The 23,632-nt window shown below is 32.2% G+C and overlaps 1 protein-coding gene across 23 annotated transcripts in view; it reads right to left on the bottom strand.

The window, feature by feature from the left end:
• The window catches only part of MYCBP2 (MYC binding protein 2), a 284,800-nt gene that overhangs the window by 71,886 nt on the left and 189,282 nt on the right, over positions 1-23,632 (bottom strand). For 7 of the 23 annotated variants that reach the window (XM_055244152.2, XM_055244155.2, XM_063618724.1 and 4 more), the window contains 5 exons: positions 18,979-19,053; positions 16,121-16,345; positions 15,139-15,271; positions 11,479-11,601; positions 8,450-8,629 (listed from right to left, as the gene is read on the bottom strand). In XM_055244152.2, the coding sequence (XP_055100127.2) occupies positions 8,450-8,629; positions 11,479-11,601; positions 15,139-15,271; positions 16,121-16,345; positions 18,979-19,053 (736 nt within the window). The remainder of the gene's footprint in view (positions 1-8,449; positions 8,630-11,478; positions 11,602-15,138; positions 15,272-16,120; positions 16,346-18,978; positions 19,054-23,632) is intronic. The other 16 variants (XM_055244156.2, XM_063618726.1, XM_063618727.1 and 13 more) reach the window with 12 other exon arrangements.

The following is a 23,632-nucleotide window of genomic DNA, read 5'->3' as shown; positions in this document are numbered from 1 at the left end:
CACACCGTTCTCCTACCTCAGCTTCCCGAGTAGCTGGGACTACAGGTGCCTGCCACCACACCCGGCTAATTTTTTGTATTTTTAGTAGAGATGGGGTTTCACCATGTTAGCCAGGATGGTCTCGATCTCCTGACCTCGTGATCCACCGGCCTCATCCTCCCAAAGTGCTGGGATTACAGGCATGAGCCACTGCGCCCAGCCAGGATAAGATACTTTTAAGGTACTATTTGGAGAAAGAAGGAGAAAGCAGGTGCCAGCAACTCACTGCCTCAAAATGGGAATACGTGTTAATCAGGGAACGGAGGGAAACTGTTCCATTGTTTCCTTTATTTTTATGTGGCAGGTAGAGGATAGTTTCCTTAGTTCTCTAACACAGTGGTCCCCTAACTTTTTGGCAACAGGGACTGGTTTCTTGGGAGACAATTTTTCCATGAACGATGGGGGGTTGGGGAAATAGTCTCAAGATGAAACTGTTCCACCTCAGATCATCAGGCATTAGATTCTCATGAGGAGCTTGCACCCTAGATCCCTTGCGTGCACAGTTCATACTAGGGTTTGCACTCCTATGAGAATCTAATGCCGCACTGATCTGACAGGAAGTAGAGCTCAGGCAGTAATGCTCTCCTCCTGCTATACAGTTTGGTTCCTAACAGGCCATGGACCAGTACTGGTCTGCGGCCTGGGGGGTTGGAGATCCCCGCTCTAACAAACACTGACAAATACAGACAATCAGAACAGCTTTGTGATACTGTTAATTACCGGCCTGGCAAAAGTTCATCAGGGATGTTGTTGAGGGGTTTAAAGTATAAAATAGCAAGCCTGGACTAAATGACCTGTCTTTTTCACTTCTTGCAGTCTATGTAATATAACTGAGATACAGTTGGAAAAAACCACTGGAATGAGTTAGCAGACTTGTTGCTGGAAGTCAGGGACCCCGAATGGAGGGACTGGCTGGAACCGTGGCAGAGGAACATAAACTGTGAAGATTTCATGGACATTTATCAGTTCCCAAAATTAATACTTTTATAATTTTGCCTGTCTTTACTGCAATCTCTGAACATAAATTGTGAAGATTTCATGGACATTTATCAGTTCCCAAATAATACTCTTACAGTTTCTTATGCCTGTCTTTACTTTAATCTCTTAATCCTGTTATCTTCGTAAGCTGAGAACGTACCTCACCTCAGGACCACTATTGTACAAATTGATTGTAAAACATGTGTGTTTGAACAATATGAAATCAGTGCACCTTAAAAATGAACAGAACAACAGCGATTTTCAAGGAACAAGGGAAGACAACCATAAGGTCTGACTGCCTGCGGGGTTGGGCAGAATACAGCCATATTTTTCTTCTTGCAGAGAGCCTATAAACAGATGTGCAAGTAGGAGAGATATCGCTAAATTCTTCTCCTAGCAAGGAATATTAAATATTAAGAACCTAAGAAAAGAATTGCATTCCTGGGGGGAGGTCTATAAACGGCTGCTCTGGGAGTGTCTGTTTTATGTGGTTGAGATAAGGACTGAAATATGCCCTGGTCTCCTGCAGTACCCTCAGGCTCACAAGGCGGGGAAAAAACCCCACCCTGGTGAAACTGAGGTCAGATTGGTTCTCTGCTCTCGAACCCTGTTCTCTGTTAAGATGTTTATCAAGACAATACGTGCACAGCCAAACACAGACCCTCATCAGTGATTTTAATTTTGCCCTCTGCTTTGTGATCTTTGCTTTGCCCTTTGCCTTGTGATCTTTTTGCTCTTTGAGGCATGTGATCTTTGTGACCTACTCCCTGTTCTTGCATCCCCTCCTCTTTTGATAAAAACCTGCTTAATAAAAACCTGCTGGTTTTGTGGCTCAGAGGACATCATGGTCCTTGCTTGTTATGATGGATAACTATTTATGATCCTACTTAGCCAACTTTCCACTTTGCACTGGACTGTATCCCCTCTTCTTTATATTTTATATATACAATATATATTTTATATATACAATACATATTTTATATATATTTTATTTATACAATATATATTCATATATATTTTATTTATACAATATATATTCATATATATTTTATTTATACAATATATATTCATATATATTTTATTTATACAATATATATTCATATATATTTTATTTATACAATATATATTTATATATTTTATTTATACTATATATTCATATATATTTTATTTATACAATATATATTCATATATATTTTATTTATACAATATATATTCATATATATTTTATTTATACAATATATATTCATATATATTTTATTTATACAATATATTCATATATATTTTATTTATACAATATATATTCATATATATTTTATTTATACAATATATATTCATATATATTTTATTTATACAATATATAATATATATTTATATATTTTATTTATATAATATATAATATATATTTATATATATTTTATTTATATAATATATATTTATATATATATTATTTATATATTTATATATATTTTTATATAATATATATTTATATATAATATGTATTTTATATATTATATATATTATATCTGTACATATATATTAGAGACAAGGTCTCACTCTGTTGCTCAGGCTAGAGTGCGGTGGCATGCAATTATGACTGACTGCAGCCTTGAACTCCTGGGCTTAAGTGATTTGCCTGCTTCAGCCTCCCAAGTAGCTAGGATTACAAGTGTGCATCACTATGACCAGCTGATCTAAAAAAATTTTTTTTTAATTTTTATAGAAACGAGGACTTGCTATGTTGTCTTGGCTGGTCTCAAACTCCTGGCCTCAAGCCATCCTTCTACCTTGGCCTCCCCAAATGCTGGGAATATAGGTGTGAGCCACTACGCCTGGTCTGCATCCCCTCTTCTATAAAAGAATATTGTGCCAGTAATTCTCCTCACCCTCCTGCATTATTAATATTTCTTTCAACTGAATTACTATCATTAGAAAACAACCTTGATATACTTTTTTTCCATTAACAAACAAAATAGAACAAAAACCTCTCCAGATCTTGTATCTTCTCTCTTAGTATCTTCTCTTTAGATCAAATCTTGACACACTTCTCTATACTCATTGTCTCCAATTTCTCTTCCCCCTTTTCTCCTAAGCCTATTCTAATCAAACTTTGGGGTTTCATTACTCCAAACTGGCCCTCTGCATGAACAGTGCTTAGTACACTGCCTGACACGTAGGTATACTCAATAAATACTTTGTGATTCATTGGATCTCTGTAATGTAGCTCATGTTATCCTTACCGTTGGAATGCTCTATTAACCTCCTTCCTCATCTCCACTCCTCCTTGCCTGATAAATTCTCACAAGTCCTTCAACACTCTGAGTAGGACCTGCTTCTTTTTTGAATGTTTCTCTAACCTCTCCTAGCTGAGCCAGAAGCTTTCTCTCCTATGTTTCCATTGCACCCTGTGACTACTGCTCCTGTTGCACTTAAAATATGCCATCATTTTTTCTTTAACTAGGTTATATCTCTTAAAATATTCTAGAAGCCTTCAAGATCAGTGGTCACGGTTTTTTTTTTTTAAACCTTGCTCATCACCATAACCTAGCACAGAGTAGATACTTAACAAAAGCAGGTGAATAAATGGAAGAATGAGTAAGTCATCTAAAGAAAGATGGTAATGAAGGGTGAAATAAACACAGTAGCAAATAAAGAGATGGGGGAAGAGGGAGAGATAAAAGGTCAAATCAAGCCAGGAGAAAGCAAGCAAATGCACTGGGAGAAAATATCTTGTAAGCAACATCAGCATTCTTTGTGGTCTGAATTCCTAGGATGAAGTAAAGGGTGGATGAATAAATCACTGATGAAGCAGCAAAACAAAATACCTGGGTCAAAGCTTTTATGTCACTGATAAGATAGCTCAGCTCAGTGAAGATAAATTCAAGCCCATGCCGAAAATGATTAATATTTGTAGGGATGCTGGAGATGTTAGCCCCAAAACTAAAACAAATATGTTGGTTGTTGTGACAGATGTTATAGAGTCAAGTGGAAAAGTTTTACTAAACTTCGATATTTGAACCAATGCTGACTCTAATTTTCTAAAACAGGGATTAAATCCCACAGGTCCTCATTCCTAAATCAAGTGCTTCATCCACATAACTTCAAAGCAGGCAAACAACAAACTGACAAATACAGCGCTGAGATTATAATCGGGGTAGAAATGACTCAGTCTAAGCCTTACAAACAAACCTGGCTTTTATGCTAACATTCACACTAACATCTGAATGTAGTCTAAATACATTAAGAATCTTAAAACAAGTAACCAAATTACATTGCAAAAATAGACCCAAAAGGAACTAGGAAAGCTCATTTGTCCCTTTCTAAATTCCTTCCTGCACCTCATTCCACACCGAGAATAGACAGCTCTCTTTTAGAGAGGGACTTTTTCTCTATTTTCCTCAAAGCCTGAGAGGTATGAAGTATTTGCATCAAAAGGCAATAATAATATCAAAAGATAACATTTATTGGGAATCCCATTTTATAATGAGGTAATTCAGGTCTGAACAAAAATTCAGACCTGTCAGATAACTTAGAGAGCTAGTAAGTAGCCGGAAGGGAAATCTGAGCTGAAAGTCTTTCCATGACTATGTTCCTACAAGCTAAGTAAACATAGTACTTTAGTGCGTTTGTATTCTCAAATGTAAATAAATAGTCATGCAGATATCCAAATGAATTCTGGGGTCACATTTAACTTTTTTTTTCTCCCACATAAGAATGTGACTTATAATAGGAAAACTCTTGTTGCAAGGTAACCTAGAGCTATGATATCTGTGCTTGAAAGTACTATGTCTTTTGACATATATTGTATACTTCATGTTTAAAATCGCTGGGAGATGTGTACTATGTATCCATCAAAATTAAAAATAAAACATTACAAAATAAAAAAATTATTAAAGTTTCTGGGAGAAAAGCAAATTGTCTTCAGTTTTATTTACCATTTTTCTACCACAAATAAATAAATAAAAGTTGAAAAACGAACTATTCAGCCTCTGGAGCAGTAGGTAGAAAGTGATAAAATGCTATGTTAAACGAAGCCATTTGCAATATAGTTTTTCAGTTGGACAATCTTGCTTAGAATTCAATCGGTATAAACCCACAATTATCATACATCATACTGTCACAGTATAGTTGGCTTTAATTACTAAGAGAAAGAAATAAATTCTCTTCTTTGAAGATGTTCTCTGAGTAAACAATTGAATATCATAATAGAAAACACAAGATCTTAAATTGATGAAATGGTAATCTTAAATACCTATAGTCAATAAACGCTCCTTGAATGCCTGTGACGTGTAAGACACTGTCAGAAGGTACAGGACATAAAATGAAGCTTTCAAGAGAAATGGGGATAATGAAAATAAGGAATATAATATTCTTAAAGAAAGCAGACACAGATACCATTCTCCACTTTGGTCCACTAAAATTTTATTGCCAAATTGCTTACCAATTCTAAAAACTACATAGCTAGTTTTTAAATTAAAAAGTAAATTATAGAACAGTAAAGAAAAATTCTATATACATACTTTTCTTTTTCATGCCTCTGTGTGCACACACTAAGACAAGGGAAATTTGTTAACTTTTATTTCTGTAACATTCTACTTCACTAGAATAACACTTGAAATAATTTCTATGTATATAAAATCAAATAATTTTGCTAATTTAAAAATTACCAAATATTCTATTTTATGGAACAAAATGTTGCCTGATTCTAAAGAAAAGGTATCAAATTAACTTAATGTGCCAGATTATTTTCAAATTTCCAAAGATAGGTGAAAAAACTATGATTCAGAAAAAACCCCAAAGAATTACAGATAATAATGCTCATAGAAATGCTAGATGAAGTTAAACCATGCACCAGTTGATGTGTGTCTTTGTAGAATTTTTCTAGTTAACCAGGATCTTGAGTTATGACATTTAGGAAACCTTTTTTTCATTCAAACTACTGTTACATTAAAAAAAATCAAACTATAAAAAGAAAAATAATCAATCTGAACAAAGCTAATACTCTAGATGCCAGACCTAGTTTAAATATAAATTAAAAAATATATATATATTAAAGTAGATTTTGCATTATTTACCGAGGTAAGGCTGAATATTTAAAACAGCCTTTGTAGTCAACAGAACTGACCTCAAGTTCTGGCTCTACCATTTTACTATGTATGTTTCTGGGGCAAATCATTTATCCTCTCTAAGCCTCTGTTTCCTTCTCTGTGAAACAGACATAAGAGACAGTATCTCAAATGAGGCTGTATCAAAGTGCTTAAGTACAGTGTTTACTACATAGTGGCGACTATCAGTATAAACAAAATTGAGTAAATATGGTCTTCTACATAATGACTTATTTAGTATCATAAAGGTATAAAACAAAAATGATTCTCATTTTACTAAATAGCATAGGGAAGTTCACTAAGAATAAGCCATCATCTAAAGCGTAGGTGATATGCTAGTGGGATACCTGGCAGTGAGGTTCAGGGAAGAATATCTTGCTTGAGTCATCTTAACAAATGTTGGCACTCTGCCACATTTATCTTTCCTAACACGATGTAAAAAATACAATTCTGAATTATTTAAAAAAATTAAAACTATTTTCAGATTCCATACTTTTTTTGGTGATGCTAAAGATTAAGACTTCCATTTTCTGGAATTTGGAAGTCAAAATTTAGAGACGTCCTTTTGTGAATAAGAAGTTTAAAACAAGACCTAAGTAATTCCCATTGTTGGACTATAGGCAAGTAATGATTCAGAAAACTGCTAATTGAAGCATAGCTAAGCTATGATTTCAAATTTGCTTCAAGATAGTGGTAAATAAAGTGGTGGTACTGATAACACATATGCATAAAATTACATTGACACAATGTCACCTAGAAATTGTTATTCCCTGGAAGAGACAAATCAACTTTTATTACTGTTTATTGTTTTGAAATATTTTATTAAATTTGGTAAAATTAAGATCGTAATTATGCTTGTTTTTGTAAAGACTTGCAATGATTCTTTAGATAGAACAAAAAGGTTCTCCTTTCTCCTTAGTTCTTTTGTCTGCTACTGCTATGACATAGGTAATTTTTCATCTAAAACTGAATTTGAATATGAATGAATTTAAATTTTCTAGTATAAATTTTCTACCTGACTGATCCTGATATTTTTCCTTTGTTTTCCCCTTTGTCCTTACCTTTAAAACTTCTTGAAACCTAGGTAGTACTTCTAAATGTAAAAAGTCTGATGCAACACAAAATTAATAAACTAACTCCTCACTTTTTCATTCTTCTAAAATAATATTTATCATAGAAGGAAAAAACTATTTCGCACATGTGACACTATTTTGTTTCTTTGAAATTCTTCTCTTAACAGACATTCAAATTAATATTATACATGAGTGAAGATGATAAGCTAGAAATTGATAGTACTTATATTTCCAAACTAATTAATTTCATTAGTTAAACTTTCCTCATGGACAGTGGAAACCCAGAAAAGTTTATACTCTTGTGTACCCTTTACCTAAGGTGGATAAAGTAATGAATAATATTATTTGCTAGCTACATACTAACCTAGTTCTTAATAAAAACTAAACCAGCTAGCATTCTTTTACATGACCCTAATAACAGTTATTAAAGTATTTTTGTAAACAAATAACTTAGACCTAAGTGTGAATGTACTTTACCAAAGCAAAGAGATTGTGCATTTGAATCTGAACAACGGTATACAAGCTGAAACTTTCATAAACTAGCTCATTCAATTAATGTGTTTATATATTGTATAGTCAACATGAGAACTGAATGCCAAGAAGAGCACACTGTTGTCATACTGGACAGAGCTTTGAAAAGTTTATGTGGAAGGTTCAGGAGGTTACTAAGAAAAAAGAACACTCAGTTAAGTATAATTTTTTTGAGTATCTTTTCCAAACCAATGTGAATTACTATCATGAATGAAGGACTAGAGCAATCCTAAAAGACAGAACTAGAATCAAATGATCAATTTAACATATTAGGAACAACAACAAAAAAATAAAAATAAAGGCAAGAAACAACAATTTGAGAAAACCGGGAAACCTAAATTGTCATACATTTCATAGATACCAAATTCACTTAGAAAAAACAAACAAACCTGTCCAAACAAGTACAGTCTCTCTTCTACCCACTAATAGAGTGAAATGGCTTTATCCTTTTGGGACATCTTGAAGTAAGAAAAATCCACTGAAAGTTGTCCCTATATGTGATGCTTACCATAGTCATGCATATGAACTTTAAATCAACTTTAAACGTCTTAGCTGCAGAATGTCTTAGCTCAGAATAGCTTAGATATTTCAAAAATGTGGGAGGGGATAACATCCTAATTAAAAAAAAACCAGTCAGGTGAGTTGATAACTAATTAGTAACTGATAAATAACTCAGAACAAAGCTTCAGAAATGCTTGATGAGGCAGGTAAGGCTGACAGACTTACTCTGAAGCTGAGGCTGCTGGAAGGAAAGGGGCTGTCCGAACACAAATGGGCTGTGTACTAGGGAAGAGGGAGGTTTTGCAGCTTGATCAAAGATGGAAGGAGCTGGGAGATTGGGTCGTGACTGAATGGAATTCAATATGGCACTCAGTTGGTCACCTGCAGTGGGTAAAACAGTCAAAACTACAACTCGTTATTCATTAACATCCAAAATGGCAAAGTAAATGGTGCTTTATGACATTCAGATAGAGTTGAACACTAAATAAAACCATGCCAATTCAGAAATGAGTGAAAATTGGTGACTATTAATCATCCTCAGATTAGGGACCGAATTTTGCAAGCTTTTTTTTTTTTTTAATGGAAGCGCCCCACCAAATCTTATATAGAAACCCACCTATAAAAACAAATTCATTTAAATTCATATATAAAATCTCTCATTATGTATGGGAGAATGAAGACTCTATGAAGAATCAGTGATAAATTGCTTCAATATTGAACATATATAAATGAAGATTTAAGTAAACGATGCCTTCTCCATAGTTCCCAACAATGACTAATACCACCGTGCCTCATCGGCGGTATATTTCATGCAGAAAATAAGCAATTAACAGTTTTTCTTTAAAAAGCAGAATGGGGCAAAGTATGTTATTAACATAGCAATGTGTTTATATTATAGTTATAAATTAATACTTTCTTTTTAAAGTTGTTACTGCCAAAGAAATTCTACTTTAAAAGCATGAAATATTTTGCTTAGATGAATAATTTAAAAATCTGTAAGTCCTATATGACAAAAAGGATTATGAGCTACCTAATTTGAATAGTATCTAAAATATCAATTCTAACATTTTTCCTTGTACCGAAAGGTTTTACAAAATTTTTTTTTAAGATAATGAAATAATTTGATGGATAATAACTCCTTTTTGTAAGTATACATTAAATAGTTTAAATGATGCTGGAGGTGGGGAGAGGGAACTACATCCAGACTAGGTGATGCAGAAACTGGAAAATAGTATCTTTCTAGTCATATTTCTGAAATATAATAAAGTTTCATATGTGAAAATTTCAACTGAAGTACCTACAAGGGATAGATTTATGTGGAAAGAACTGTGTACACGAGCCATATATCTTTTTTGAAATAATAAATAAATGCTGTAGATTATAGGAAAAAATTTAGAGATCATGAAGAATTTTCTAAAATACTGTTTTAAGGAAAAAAAACTTACAAAAAACAGCTCTTTGATCTTGGACAGTATTAAGAGTTAAAATGGGAACTACTGTTACAGATAATAAAGTTAGATATATTTCATCAAGTTTCTTATTATTTCTTTGCTCCATCTAAATATTTTAAAAGCTTGTTAACAAGAGCAGGCTTATTATTAATATTTTTTTTAAGGAAACAGGATCCTGTTCTGTTGCCCAGGATGGCGCATGTGGTTATTCACAGGCACGACTATAGCAGACTACATCCTTAAACTCCTGGCCTCAAGTGATCCTGCTGCCTCAGCCTCCCAGGTAGCTGGGACTATAGGCATGAGCCACTATGCCTGGCATGGTGCATGCTATTTTTGAACGATATTCACAAAATCATATGTTTAAAAAGTAATACTTTATTATTTGTACATAACAAATTTTCTCAGCAATGTTTGTGTCTCTTAAACATTTATATTTATTTTAATGATATTTTAATAAATTATAAAGACTGATTTACTATGATAGCTACCAGTGTACAATGACAGACATTTTAAAGACTGAAAGCATACAATTTGTGTTAAACAAGGCTTTAAAACATTACTATATAGAGATATGGTAGCGGTAAGCAAACGTTGAGATTTTAAGAGTTGACAAAGGTAAAGAGAAAGGGACATAAAGAAAACACTACCAAGCATTTACACGATGTAAGTACAAAGATCTAGCTTAAATTAATGGAAATCAGGTACCCGAAGTAAGCGAGCAGATAATACCCAATCCTATGGCATAGGCTAATCCAAGGGAGTAAAAAAAAATCTTGTGGCTAGGTTTCCTTCATAAAAATACTTTGTGGAAAGTAATGAAGCTATTCAATAGAAGTAGTTTTATTTTAAACGGAATATTCCTTATACATTTTGTTCACTGTTTTATTTTTTCACTTGTTCTGCAAGTCAGGTATAATGACACTGTATTTGTCCCTTGGAATCAAGTCCTGTGAATTAATTTAAATAAAATTAAAGTAAAATTATTTCCACGTAGGCTATCTGCTCCCTTTTACTCATGACCCAGCTGTATGTTACCTGTGGACAATAGGGCTGATTTTGAAGGAGTCTAGATCAGGTACATAGGAAAGAACAAGAGTGTGTGAATTCACATAAAAATGCAATTTCTGACGAACCTCCAGCATAAATTGTTTCAAAATTAACTATTGTTTGGACAGTCCATGATGCTGGTCTCTTCCATTAATGCAGCCAAAACAGCTGTATATATTTTATATTTATACAGCTTAGGGTTTTTTTCTTTTTACAACTTTCTGGTTTTATTATAGATACTAAAACCAAACATATCATTTCACATAATTCTAAATTAACTAAGATTACTGGGTTAGAAATTCAAAACCACATAAATTTTATAAAGCTCATGTGTAACATTACTTAAAAATACTATTTAAAAGTAATAGTTTGATTTTAAATGGATCATTTGAGAAAGTTCTCTGTTTCTCATTAACATTATCATCCTAATTAGTGGATGATAAAAATCACATTTTACGAGATTTAGTGAAATAGAATCTTTAGGATATGAAATCAAAATGAGTGTTTTTTAAATAGAAAAAAAATAAGCAAGCACTCTCATAAACTTAAGCCAAAACTGGTTAAAAACAAAAAACAAAACAAAACAAAAAAACTACTATGAAAAGAACACCTTTGTAAACATTTTGTATTAGCTTTCCATGAACAAATTTTAATAAAGATTTCTGGGTGAACACACATAAAAAGTGTATAAAAGAGAAGGTAATAAAAAACATTGAAGTTAGGTAAGTAAAAGACTTACTTTTAAATACCTACCTTTGCTATTTCCGAGTCCATAATCAAATCCTTGGGCACTGCAACTTGCCCCTTTATTAAAAGCTTGCACTGAGAAAGGGCTTGGAGGAGGAGTTTGAGAATTCTGATCCAGAAGAACTTGTTCTACAATAAAAGCCACAGCTGTAACATTAGTTTCTTACATGCTGTTCCCTATTCATACAACAAAGAGAGAAAATTGCAAAAGATTTCATGATGGTTAGATTTTAAAATAAGCTCACATCTAGATTTGATCAATTTAAATACCAGTCAGGTCATCTTAACATTAACAAAGCACCTGACAGATCTTTGTTTTTATTTATGAAATACACAGTGAAATTTAGAAATGAGATATGCTCTTATGAAGCCAATTTACTTTTATTGTGGCAGGATATATTATTGAATGCATACTAATATTTCTGGCCCAGGAACTCTTTGTATTTTTAACAAATTTATACAAGAATATTTTGCAAAACAAAATGGATAACCTATAAACCAGAAATAAAAGTATTTTGCATATTAGTATTAGAATAGACAAAAAAAGTAAGTATCTAGTATCAAAAGGAATTTTCATTTGTTAACTGTTCTAAGTTATAAATGTGAAAATTATGGAAAACTTAACTTTTAACTTATTTTATCACATAAAGATATTTTTCCCAAATAGAAGGATAATAATAAACCATGATACATAATCAGAGTCTATAAATGTATCAGAATTCTTATTTCAAGCAGAAAATGGCAAATGTTTTATCCATTTACAAATGGCAAGATGTGACCTATAAAATATGCAAACTAAATTAATCCCCTATGAACAATCAACTGGCTCCAAGATTCTGTCTGATATAAAATAACACCTTAGCTAAATATCCATATTAATGCCAGCCAAAAAAGGCAAAATAAAGTCTGTCAAGTAAAATCAGGGGGAAAAGGTATTTATTCCATTAAAATAACCTTATGAAAAATAAAATATCTCAAGTATATTTTTAAATATCTTATTTTTAAAATATCTTTAAGTATCTTACATATATTTTTTAAAAGTCAATAGTCCTTTAAACAGAACAGGGAACTACAGACAGGGTGTGGTAGAGTGTTTCCTTCCTACTTGCAAATTGCAATTCTGCTATATCAGTGGTACTGTATAATCTATCCCTTTACCAGCATTTGTAGACTTGATTTAAAAAACCAATCTTAGCACTTCCCTTAGGCAATACTCTTCAGCATGCAATATTTCAGCAGTAGAATGTTTCTTCAGAAAAACACCCATGAACAGTAAACTGAATGGAAAAGATAGCACTGCTTCCCCTCTAGACTAAGAATGGTCTAGCACCCAGAGTGAAGTCTGTTTTTACCACAGCAGTAACTCTGCCTACTACAGATTTCAAAGATCAATAGAGAGTTTTTACAAAGAGGAAAACTTTTGTTTTACTCACACGACTTCATATAAATTACCATAGTGCCAAATCTTTGTATTTCCATATTAAATATTATCAGCAATGAAAAGACTATTTGGGCAGCACATCAACTAATCTTAGTGATTTAAAGGCACTAACTTCATATCATTTCTTTCCTTATCACTCCAGGTTTTATATTAAAATATTAAGATTCACATGATCACCAAATATCTATGTCTGTATCTATATATCAAAAGTAAAAGATGATTAACTGATTACAGAGAAAAATTTAAACTTCTTTTAAATGATACTCTAATTTAAGAGGCATTTTATCTTGGAAGAAGCTTCTATCTTCTAAGTTTATAAGAATAAAATTTCCCAGGTTAGAACTTGATCCTTAGCATGGAAGGCATTTTGCATTTTAACAATAAGACCTAACTTACCATCCATTAGCTTTATCTATTATTTGCTCATTTAGTCTTCATATCAAATTTATGTGGTTATGACCTACAAGGTCGTTTTATAAATGGGAAAACTGAGGCACAGAGATATTAGGTTAACTTGGTCAAGGTCACATGAGTAAAAACTTGTACAGCTGGGATCAGTACCCTGGCAGCCCTGCTTCAGAATCCACTCTTACATATTTTGCTATACTGCCAGTTAAAAAATTATTAAGCATTAAGCTAGAAAAGTCCTTTAGAAGTCACCTAAGCTGTTCTCATATTTAACTTATCTTAAATAAAGCTGATCTCCTCTTAGGTATTTTCATTTATATCTGAATATTCCTATATAAAGAAAAATGTTTAAAAATTTATGAATATGTAATAAATATACAGCGATATATAATAAGCACATAGTAAGTGAAAAAGTCATTTAGTAAATGTCTGGTTTACATCAAGCGGAACCCTTCTCTTTTTCAAATGAATAGTTCTACTGTTTCAGGACATTATTTTATATGACCATACCATCTTAGACTAAAAAACGTCTATCTGGGAAAAACAAGGAGAGGAGGTAGGTTCTCAAGTTGTGCTCAATGTGTACAGCATGGTGTAATGAGTACAGCATTTAAAACACGAATGAAGATTCTGGCTGAAGTCTTACATCTGCTATGTCACCAGCTGTACAACCATAGACACATTATTTTAAATTCTACGAGCTTGAGCTTCCTACCTATAAATTTAAGATTATATCACCTACCTCAAAGGTGTGTTGTGGGGGGAAAAAGGGAGATATCTCCAAAGATACTTCATCATTATTGCAAATTTCAAACCTTTTTTGAATCCATATTTATGGCCATATTTCCTCTTGGAATAATAAGTATTATAAACGTATTATCTTTTGAATAAAGATGCATGTTCTCTTATTATCTAACTTCATCCTATAAATTTTGGGATTTGGCAGACAAGTCCATGTTTGCTTACATACTTATTTTGATGTGCTATTATTTTTATAATTCAAGTTGTATTGCAAAACTTCATGAGCAACTAGTATGTGTCAAAACTGTTTCAGAATTAGGAATGCAAAGGTAAAAACCATGTGCCTGTCCACAAGGGACTCATAACTGGGTATGAAGAAATAAACATGAACTTCACTATGACACTATTGTTCTAGTGGCGAGAACAATTCTTTAAGAACACAAGAAATTCTTGGCTCTGTTGTGATCAGTTAAAGCGTCACCCAAGTGATAATGTGGTCTCAACTTTGAAGAACAAATTTTTGCCACCAAGATATCGAAGAGAGGGGGACAAAAAGGAATATATTTTATTAAGTGAGATCAATGTTGAAAAAGGTAAAATAAAATTTAAAGTTGAAAATCTAACAACAGGAAACCCTAAAGACACTCTGCATTAATTCAATGCTCTTTCCCTAAGACAAAATGCAATCAAATGAAGTTGCCTGGGAGAAGTACTGAAATTGGTAGTTTGAATACTGAACTTTCATTTTATTATAGAAGGGATAAAATGTTCAGTCCTGGACTGGTACGGAAGAAAGAGGTATAGAAATTTATATTAATGAAATAAAAAGCCTGTTTTATAAAGATGAGTCTATATGTTTCAAATTTTCTTTTAATTTTCCTCTTTAATGTGCACTAAGTACTCACGTATTTTACAAACCAATTTTAACAGTTGCAAGATTTTTTAACTTTTAGTTTTGCTTTTACTTAAAAAACAAACACACAAAAAACTCTTTAAAACAAAAGCAATACAATCGGCATTAAACTTCTGTATTTGAAAGCTTAATTGGAATAAATCACAAATTTAAGCCAACTTGCCATCTTCATGTCGGAGGTACTGGTTTCCGCCTCTGTCTCTAGCTAAGGACCATGCCTCTCCTTCATCACTCTCACAGAACTCTACCATGCTGTTCTGATCCAGTTGCACCCATGTCCCTTCAGAATTGGTTACCTGGTACATAACAAAAAGCATGATTGATTGGCTTGATTCTTTCAGGGAACTCAGTCTGAAAACCAGTAAAAAGCTTACGTGTCTGAATAGTGTAATCATTCCAATACATTTCTACCAAGAAATTAGTTTCTGAAATTAAGGCCACAGCCTGAGGTAAGACAGAAGTCAATAAAAAGTTCTGTAAAATACTGCTTATTTATGAATTTGGTTAAAATAATAACTTTCAAAGCACAAAGATAACCCCTAAATAATTTTAAGAATTACCCAAAAACACATGGCTCATTTTCTTTTTTCTGCATCTAAAATGTCCTAACACAGCCGACTTTCTATTATTTAGGTTGAGAGTATCCATAGTGTAACTTGAAAATGACCCTTACTGAGAAACAGCATGACACACTACATCTTCAAGCTTATCAGCTGAGGCAAATGCCACAGTAGCCTAAAGAGTAATTTTATTTGCTCAGGACTTCAGTGAGACCTATGAATGGGAACAAAGAAGTGAAACCTTTTGCATATGACCACATCTCCATACCGATCACATAGAATATTTTAAGTGCTGATAATCCACGATGGTATAGTACATTTGTAATAATGAAAAAATATATGCAAATACCAAACATTTATATATACAATACAAATCATTTGTTAATATATTGTTTTCACAAGGATAATTATGCAAATCATTAGACAGAAGCACAGAAAAATTATGTATTTGCAATACAAGTAAAGATAAAATACATTAACATTGAAAAACCTGTGGTAGAAATGGCAACCTTTAGAAGAAATGCTTTGGTTGTATTACATTAAAAATGAGTATCTTAGAAGTCATGAAGCTACAAGAATCCATACCTCTCCCACTGCTTTGACTTTGTTTCCCAGAACTAACATTCCAATTGGGATACCTCTAAGGTTAGGGCAGCTTCTGATGTTGTGACCTGAAGGTCCCGTCTTCACTACCTTGTACATGCCTGGCCCTCCTCGCAAGAATGGCATATCTTGTTCTTGCATTGTTGCTTCCTGTGGGCAGCAGGAGTTTATGTCTTTGAAAAAGTCATCAGTATTAGTTTTAGATTCCTGAAAATTTGAATAGGAAAGAAAAATAAACAAAATACAATCTATTATCACTTTCAAAGCCTTCCTATTAATAGATTTTATAGCAAGTCTACAGTACTGTCAATATAAAAAAAAACACATAACTAAAGATAACTGGAGGATTAGTCATTAGCACTAATTAAAGAATTTCAGTTTTTCAACAATGCTATTTAAAATAAAGTTGAAGGCAAGAAAATATAGCAGGAAACCAATCGACCTCTGGCTTCTGCCCACCACAATTTGAGAAATACAATCATCCTTGATTTTACTTTTATCTTCAATGCAATATTTAAATTTAACAGTAGGAAAAATAAAAATACTATACTATGTGAACCACAAGGGAATAATTTTGAATCATTATTACTGCATTACTGCATATTGTTACGGGTAAAAAAAGTCTAAATATTCATTTCTTCCTATGTTGAAATAATTATTTATAAATAGAAAAAACAGGTATGAAGAATCTGAAAACTGATCCATAAGCAGAGATGATGAAAAAAATGCATTAAAAATATAGCTATATCTTGCTATTTGTTAGTTATGAATGAAATAATGATGCTTACAATATTTTAACAACTTTTACTTTCTAATATTGTACAAATAAAAATGTCTTGCTAGATTTGTTAAGCCATTACTATGCAGTGACGTATTAATGCTAGTAACAGAAAAACAGAATATATTTTTAGTAGAAAGGAGAAATTAAATATGGATTCAAGTAAATATGACATAAATTTATATTATTGAAAAGAGTCACTTCTAAAATGAAAAGAACCTACCCTAAATTTTCTGTTAAATTGTAATGCTGTGATAAAATTGTTTCCTATGTGAATGTGATAAAGAGAAATAATAACCTTTCCATATTTTCTCTTTTTCCCAACTAAATGTAAATAAAGGGTCCACACTGGGTGTTCTCTTTGCCATCATTACTCCTTTAAAAGAGATTTAAAACTGCATTTTTAAATACAGTAATATGAACTCTATAATTTATTTCATATTCAGATAGAGTAATAGATAACCATAAAGAGACACACATGCAAACATTAGGTTAAAATTGATATTTAATAATGTTATAAATAGAATAAAAATTTAAAAACTAACATTATGCAAGATAAAATTGTATTAAATAGTTCTATCCCTACCAGTACCCTCGTATGAAGAGATATGTATACATGTTCATATAGATAGTAACACAGTAGAATATTAAAAATAAAATCCTCAGGTTTAAAAATATGTGGATTCAAGAATTCTGTACACCTGCTACTTTGTTAATTCCATACATGACTGGTCAGGGAAAATGTTAAAGTCATCATTAACTTTCACATAGTATTTTGTGAATCTCACTGTAGTGATAAATAACCAATTTTTACTTATACAAATATGTACTAAGAAAAATTAATTTACATTTACTGTAATTATATTTTATTTACCAATATTCTTTGGTTACATATTGGAAATTTAATGGAAAACATAATTTTAAACACTCAAAAAGCTTAGATTTACAACTGAAAATAAGTGTAAAATACACATTTTGTATACTCATCATATATATTTGTAAGAATTTATATATATATATGCAAACCTACATGAATACAGAGAGAGCACTCAAGATAAAAATTGAGAGTAACACAGGTCTAAACTTTACACAGTAGTTGCTATTACACTCACAAGATTTTCTGTAAACATTTTAAAATGTCTGTTTGTAAATGGTCAATAAATAAATACATCATGCCATTTCATAGTTGGAAGAGGCAAGTTTTAATCCTACTCACAACTGATTCTTAAAAATTACATGGCAACATAAAAAAGCAAATATCCATAGATTTAGCAAAAAAAAAACCAATTTCACTGGTATTTAATAATATTCCTAGTGCATTTAATTAATTATAACAATAATTCTAACTTTTGATAATTCAGGGTAACACTGGGAGTTAAGCCTTGGCAAAATTAATTATAATTGCAAACTAGTCACGGAAAGGCAATTATGAAAACTTGTTAAAAATTTAAAATAATTAATATTTTATTGAAAAGGTAATAAAACTATATTAATAAGTATAAAACAAAGTTTATCCAATTCTTGTGCTAAACAGTATAAAAAACTGACAGACATAAAGTCATAGAACTGTGCCTATCATGCTCAAGCAATAGTAAAATACATGTTTTATTCAATATAGAAATGTGAGACCCAGGTACCAGCATATTAAATTCATGAATTTCAATATTATTATCTTCTCCCTCCATTCCCATCCCATTCTCAGATGAACATTCAAAGAGGGAATGTGAAAGAGTTGCCAGCAGAAAAAATAAGAGCCATAAGGCTAGGAAACTGCCACCTAAATAAGTTAGTTGTGAAAACACTAATCTTAGATATAATCATTGGAAATGCTAGTCATAAAACTAAATATGGCAAATTTGAAGTCATGTGGAAGTATCACTTAAACTAATAATACACTCTTTTTGGCAGGAGCGAGGAGAAAACTCAATTGCAGCACTTCATATAGATCTTTTTTTGGTTAAAAGGTTTTATTAATCTTAAGCAAAGGTTTTAAAGACACAAAATTTGTTATACATGCTGAAATACCTGAATAAAATATTATTGTTCCTTATAGTTAACTCACCTGGGGGAAAAAAGCTTTGGAAGTCCATGAAAATACGTCCAAATCCCTGACTCCTTGGCTAGCATTAAAGATATTCTGAGCAACAAAGTTTAAGAAAGAAAAATATCAACAAAGAAAGGGAACAGGATATCATCTGCAGAAGATGCGTGAACAGTAACAACATTTTTCTGTACTCTAGCACCAACACGGAAATATTATCTTACTAAAGAGAAACTGAAGCCATCTGAGTAAACAACACACCGAAGAAATTCTGTCTGATAAGTAAGTTTTTGTCAGAAGCTCTCCGTGGATATAGTGTGTCATGCCATTTACTAAAATTAAGAGCCAGAAGTTGTTATAAAGCTTAAGATACTCAATGCAAGAAAGAAACCTTAAAATTCTTTAAATGAGGACGTATTTGTTCTAATACAAGCCAGATTTGTTTTATGACAGAAACCAGTCTGCTGTTTTATAATAAAAATGGAAATGATATAGATTGTATAGAAAATGCAATTATCATTATGAATAATAATGGCATGTAGTTTACGTGACTTATCACTTTTTGAAGTACAAAAATAAAACAGTAAAAAATAAAACAAAAAGTCTGAGCCTTTTTTTTTCAATTTTCCTTCCCGCTATAAGTAGGGAAAAAATCACTTGGAAATGTTTCGAATGCTACTAACAAATTTGATAAGAAAAACATAAATAATACATACAATCAATTTTTTATCAAAAGATAAAAATTTAATCAATTTTATCAAAAGACAGGACTACTTTTCTCCATCTCAAAGTTTAGGAAATGCAGAGCATTTAGGATCTCTAAGTTAAAGTCTAAAAATGTTTTGTTAAGGAACAATCAATTCACAGAAATGCTATCCTAGAAAAATCAACATTTTCACAAAATATTTTACTGATAATTTAAATGATATACATTTTCGTAGTTATCTCATGCTATCAATCTATATTTATCTGATCTGAAATTAAAATCTTTCCAGTGAGTAGCAATTGCACAATTTTATTGCTTATGTAAATATTATGATAAAAGGTTATTTTGAATCAAAAAAGAGGACATTCAAAATGTTAATAAAAAAGATCAACTAAGACTTCAACAAAAAAGAAACATCAAAATTCCCTATCAATTAAAAGTCATTTTAGATAATGAGACTTTATTTACTGCTCTCTAGTTCTATATTTTCCATATCCATATATATATGTGTGTATATATATATATACACACATATATATATGGATATGTATGGATGAATGTGGGTACACACCCATGTACATAAATATATACTAATTCATAAATATGACATATAAAACCCTTAAAAAAGTGTCTAATAATATGCCTACAAATAAATGTAAACCAAAACCAAAGCCAACTGCCCCCTAATTAAAAGTGGATAGTGAGTAAGGTCCTTTCTCTTTAGGTAAAGTGAAAAACATATTGCAGAACATTTTGAAGTGCTATGTTTTAGGGGAAAAATGTCTTTACTGGTTTATCCATGTATATAAGAATTTGTAGAGTACTCGGTCAATGGTTTTTCTCCCTTATAAAGCATAGTGGGACAGACTTTCTGACATAAAACATTATCACTTTTTTTTTTAGCATATTGTATTTTTTAGCATAAATTACTCTAGTATCAAAGTAACGTGAAAGGCAATTGTTAAAAGTAATGCAGGTAAAGCTAGTGATGAAGCAATGTGGTGACTGGTTGACAATATTTAAAGCTTATGTCTCTCTTTTAAGTCAATGTGCAAACATAAGCACTTTCTCAGTCAACAGCACGTACAATGATATTTTAAAATGATGTTAACTGCTAACTATGGTAACAAATTGCCAATAAAATCAATTCCGTATATGTTTCTATGTAAACTGAAACTTTATACTTTTTTGCTTTTGTTCTGCAGTTGTAGAAAATTCTTAATTCACACTGGTTTACCATAAGATTATTTTCAAAATGCAATGTCATAATAAAACTGCATTTATCAAGAAGCAGAAATTTGACAAACAGAAAGCTGGAGTTTAAAAATAAAATATACTTGAATAGCTGGGCGCAGTAGTGCATGCCTATACTCGTAGCTATTCAGAAGGCTTAGACAGGAGGATTGCTTGAATCCAGGAGTTCAAGACCAGTCTAGGTAAGACAGAGATACCTCGTCTCTACAAAATAATTTAAAAATATAGCTGGGCATGGTAGTACATGCCTGTAGTCCCAGCTACTTGGGAAGCTGAGAAGGCAGGACTCCTTGAGCCCAGAAGTTCAAGTCTAGCTTGAGCAACAACAAGACTTCATCTCAAACACACACACGCATGCGAGTGCACGCGCGCACACACACACACACACTTGAATAGTGTTCTTTGGAAATTTAGAAATGTTTTAGTCTAAAGACGTGAACATTCATGAAAATGTTAATTTCTCCAAAGCCCCCATTTCTCACTATTAAAATATGTTAGCTTTCATATAGTATAATTTCACAGATTATTATGAGCACAGCTTGTGTGTGCATGTGTATACACAAACACATATATATATATAAAATAACATTTTATTCTCAAATACTATTTTAAAGGCAGAAAAGTTCCGTCAAGAAAATTAGAAAATTAAAGCATACTGGGAACCTAACAAATTGATGAACACCAAATTGCAACTCTAAGCTGATAACCTTTCAAGGCATAGAAAAGAGACCAATAAGTGAATAATTATCACAGTGAAAATATGTGACCAACCATGCCAAATGCTCATGCAAAGAAAAGAAAAAAAATCTTTCCTTGTGTTAGATAAGCACAAAGCTAAGAATTGCCATTGTTCAAGCAAAATGATAAAATAACTCAGAAAAATTAAGCATAGCATATATATTAATTAGTCTTAATTTAACTGTTTCAATCTCATTCTGTTTATGAAACTTTAACACTAAGCTAAAGAATGAAATAAAGCTGTTCTTAACCATATAAGAACAGCACATTTACTAATGTTGTATTAAGTTAATATTATTAAGATTAAAATACAGATTGTGAGGCCGGGCGCGGTGGCTCAAGCCTGTAATCCCAGCACTTTGGGAGGCCGAGGCGGGCGGATCACGAGGTCAGGAGATCGAGACCATCCTGGCTAACACGGTGAAACCCCGTCTCTACTAAAAATACAAAAAATTAGCCGGGTGTGTTGGCGGGCGCCTGTAGTCCCAGCTACTTGGGAGACTGAGGCAGGAGAATGGCGTGAACCCGGGAGCCGGAGCTTGCAGTGAGCCGAGATTGCGCCACTGCACTCCAGCCTGGGCAACAGAGCGAGACTCCATCTCAAAAAAAAAAAAAAAAAAAAAAAAAAATACAGATTGTGTATACACATACACACAAAGCTATTAACAAAATCAGGAAATCTGGGGTATGTTAAAGCTGTGACTGCTAAGTGTTATTAGGTAACCTAAAAGAACGAAATTGGATTTAAAATGCAAGAAACATTTGCCAATTTTATCAATTAACCCAGGTGATGCTACACAAACAAGATTAACAAATGATACTTTCTCTTCAACTCTACTTCAAATCTTTCAGGTCCCAAAATTTGGAAAATCAGTATACTTTCTGTATGTTGAACACCCATCAGCCTAAAATAAGAAGTAATCTGTATAAATGCATGCAGATACACAAAGACTCAATTCTGTAAGAATTCAGATTATAGGGGAACTATAAAGATACCTTAGAATACTTCCATTTATCTATCATCTACTTTCCTTGATATAAACTTTCTCTTCCACTCAACTCCCCTCACAATGTTTAAAGATCTCATTTTTGACAGAGTACCCAAAGAATTGGGTGTGTAAGTTTCAAACTATTAACATCTCCTATCATAGAAGTACACTTATTTTCCAAAAAATTAAGCTCGTGATTCCAGAGAGTCTAATGTCTTCCATGGTAGGTGCATAATAAATTCTCTTTTCATTTTTTTACTTGCATTTTCCCTGATATTTGAAACATTTTACCAGCTCACATTTTGTAGATTCCACATCTTTAGAATTTTAATTTAAAATCAATCAATGTTCCCCAGGTATGCCATCAAAGAATAACTCATGTCATCTTCAATACATATTATGGTATTCATCCTCATTCAACCATTAAGGTTGTAAGTATTTATCTTTCTGTAGTTTGGCAGTTCTAGTCAAAGTAATAGGATTATTACAGCTATAGTTGCTTCATCCTTTTATAATTATATCTATCCTTATCTCTCCACTAGATTAATGCATACTGAACATAAATGCATGGGCTTTAGAATCATATCAACTGGTGGTCCAATACCAGCTCTACTACCTTCTACTTGTGATCTTGGGTGAGTGGCTATCTTTATTCATTGCAAAAATGAGAATTATAATATGCTTAACATCACAGGGTCACAATGAGGATTAAATGAGATAATTAAGGCAAGAAGCATATACATGTTAGAAATTATTTTAAACAGAATGATCATATCAAATGCAAATAACTAAAATTAAGCGTCCACAAATGTGTAAAGCATTAACAAATTGTGAAAACCTACTATGAGCAAAGTGTAATTTTTAATGCTTAGAAAGAAACAAATGTGAGTAAGAAGGGATCCTGAATGAGTCCTTATCCTCAAGTAGCTTAAAAACAGAAATAAGGGTACATAAACACAAATGGGCTGAAGGCAAGAAAAACAAATAT

This window comes from Symphalangus syndactylus, chromosome 15, assembly GCF_028878055.3.
Source record: "Symphalangus syndactylus isolate Jambi chromosome 15, NHGRI_mSymSyn1-v2.1_pri, whole genome shotgun sequence".
Taxonomy (NCBI): Eukaryota; Metazoa; Chordata; class Mammalia; order Primates; family Hylobatidae; genus Symphalangus; species Symphalangus syndactylus.
Note: the sequence above shows the minus strand (reverse complement) of the source record. Positions and strands in the feature narration are given on the sequence as shown.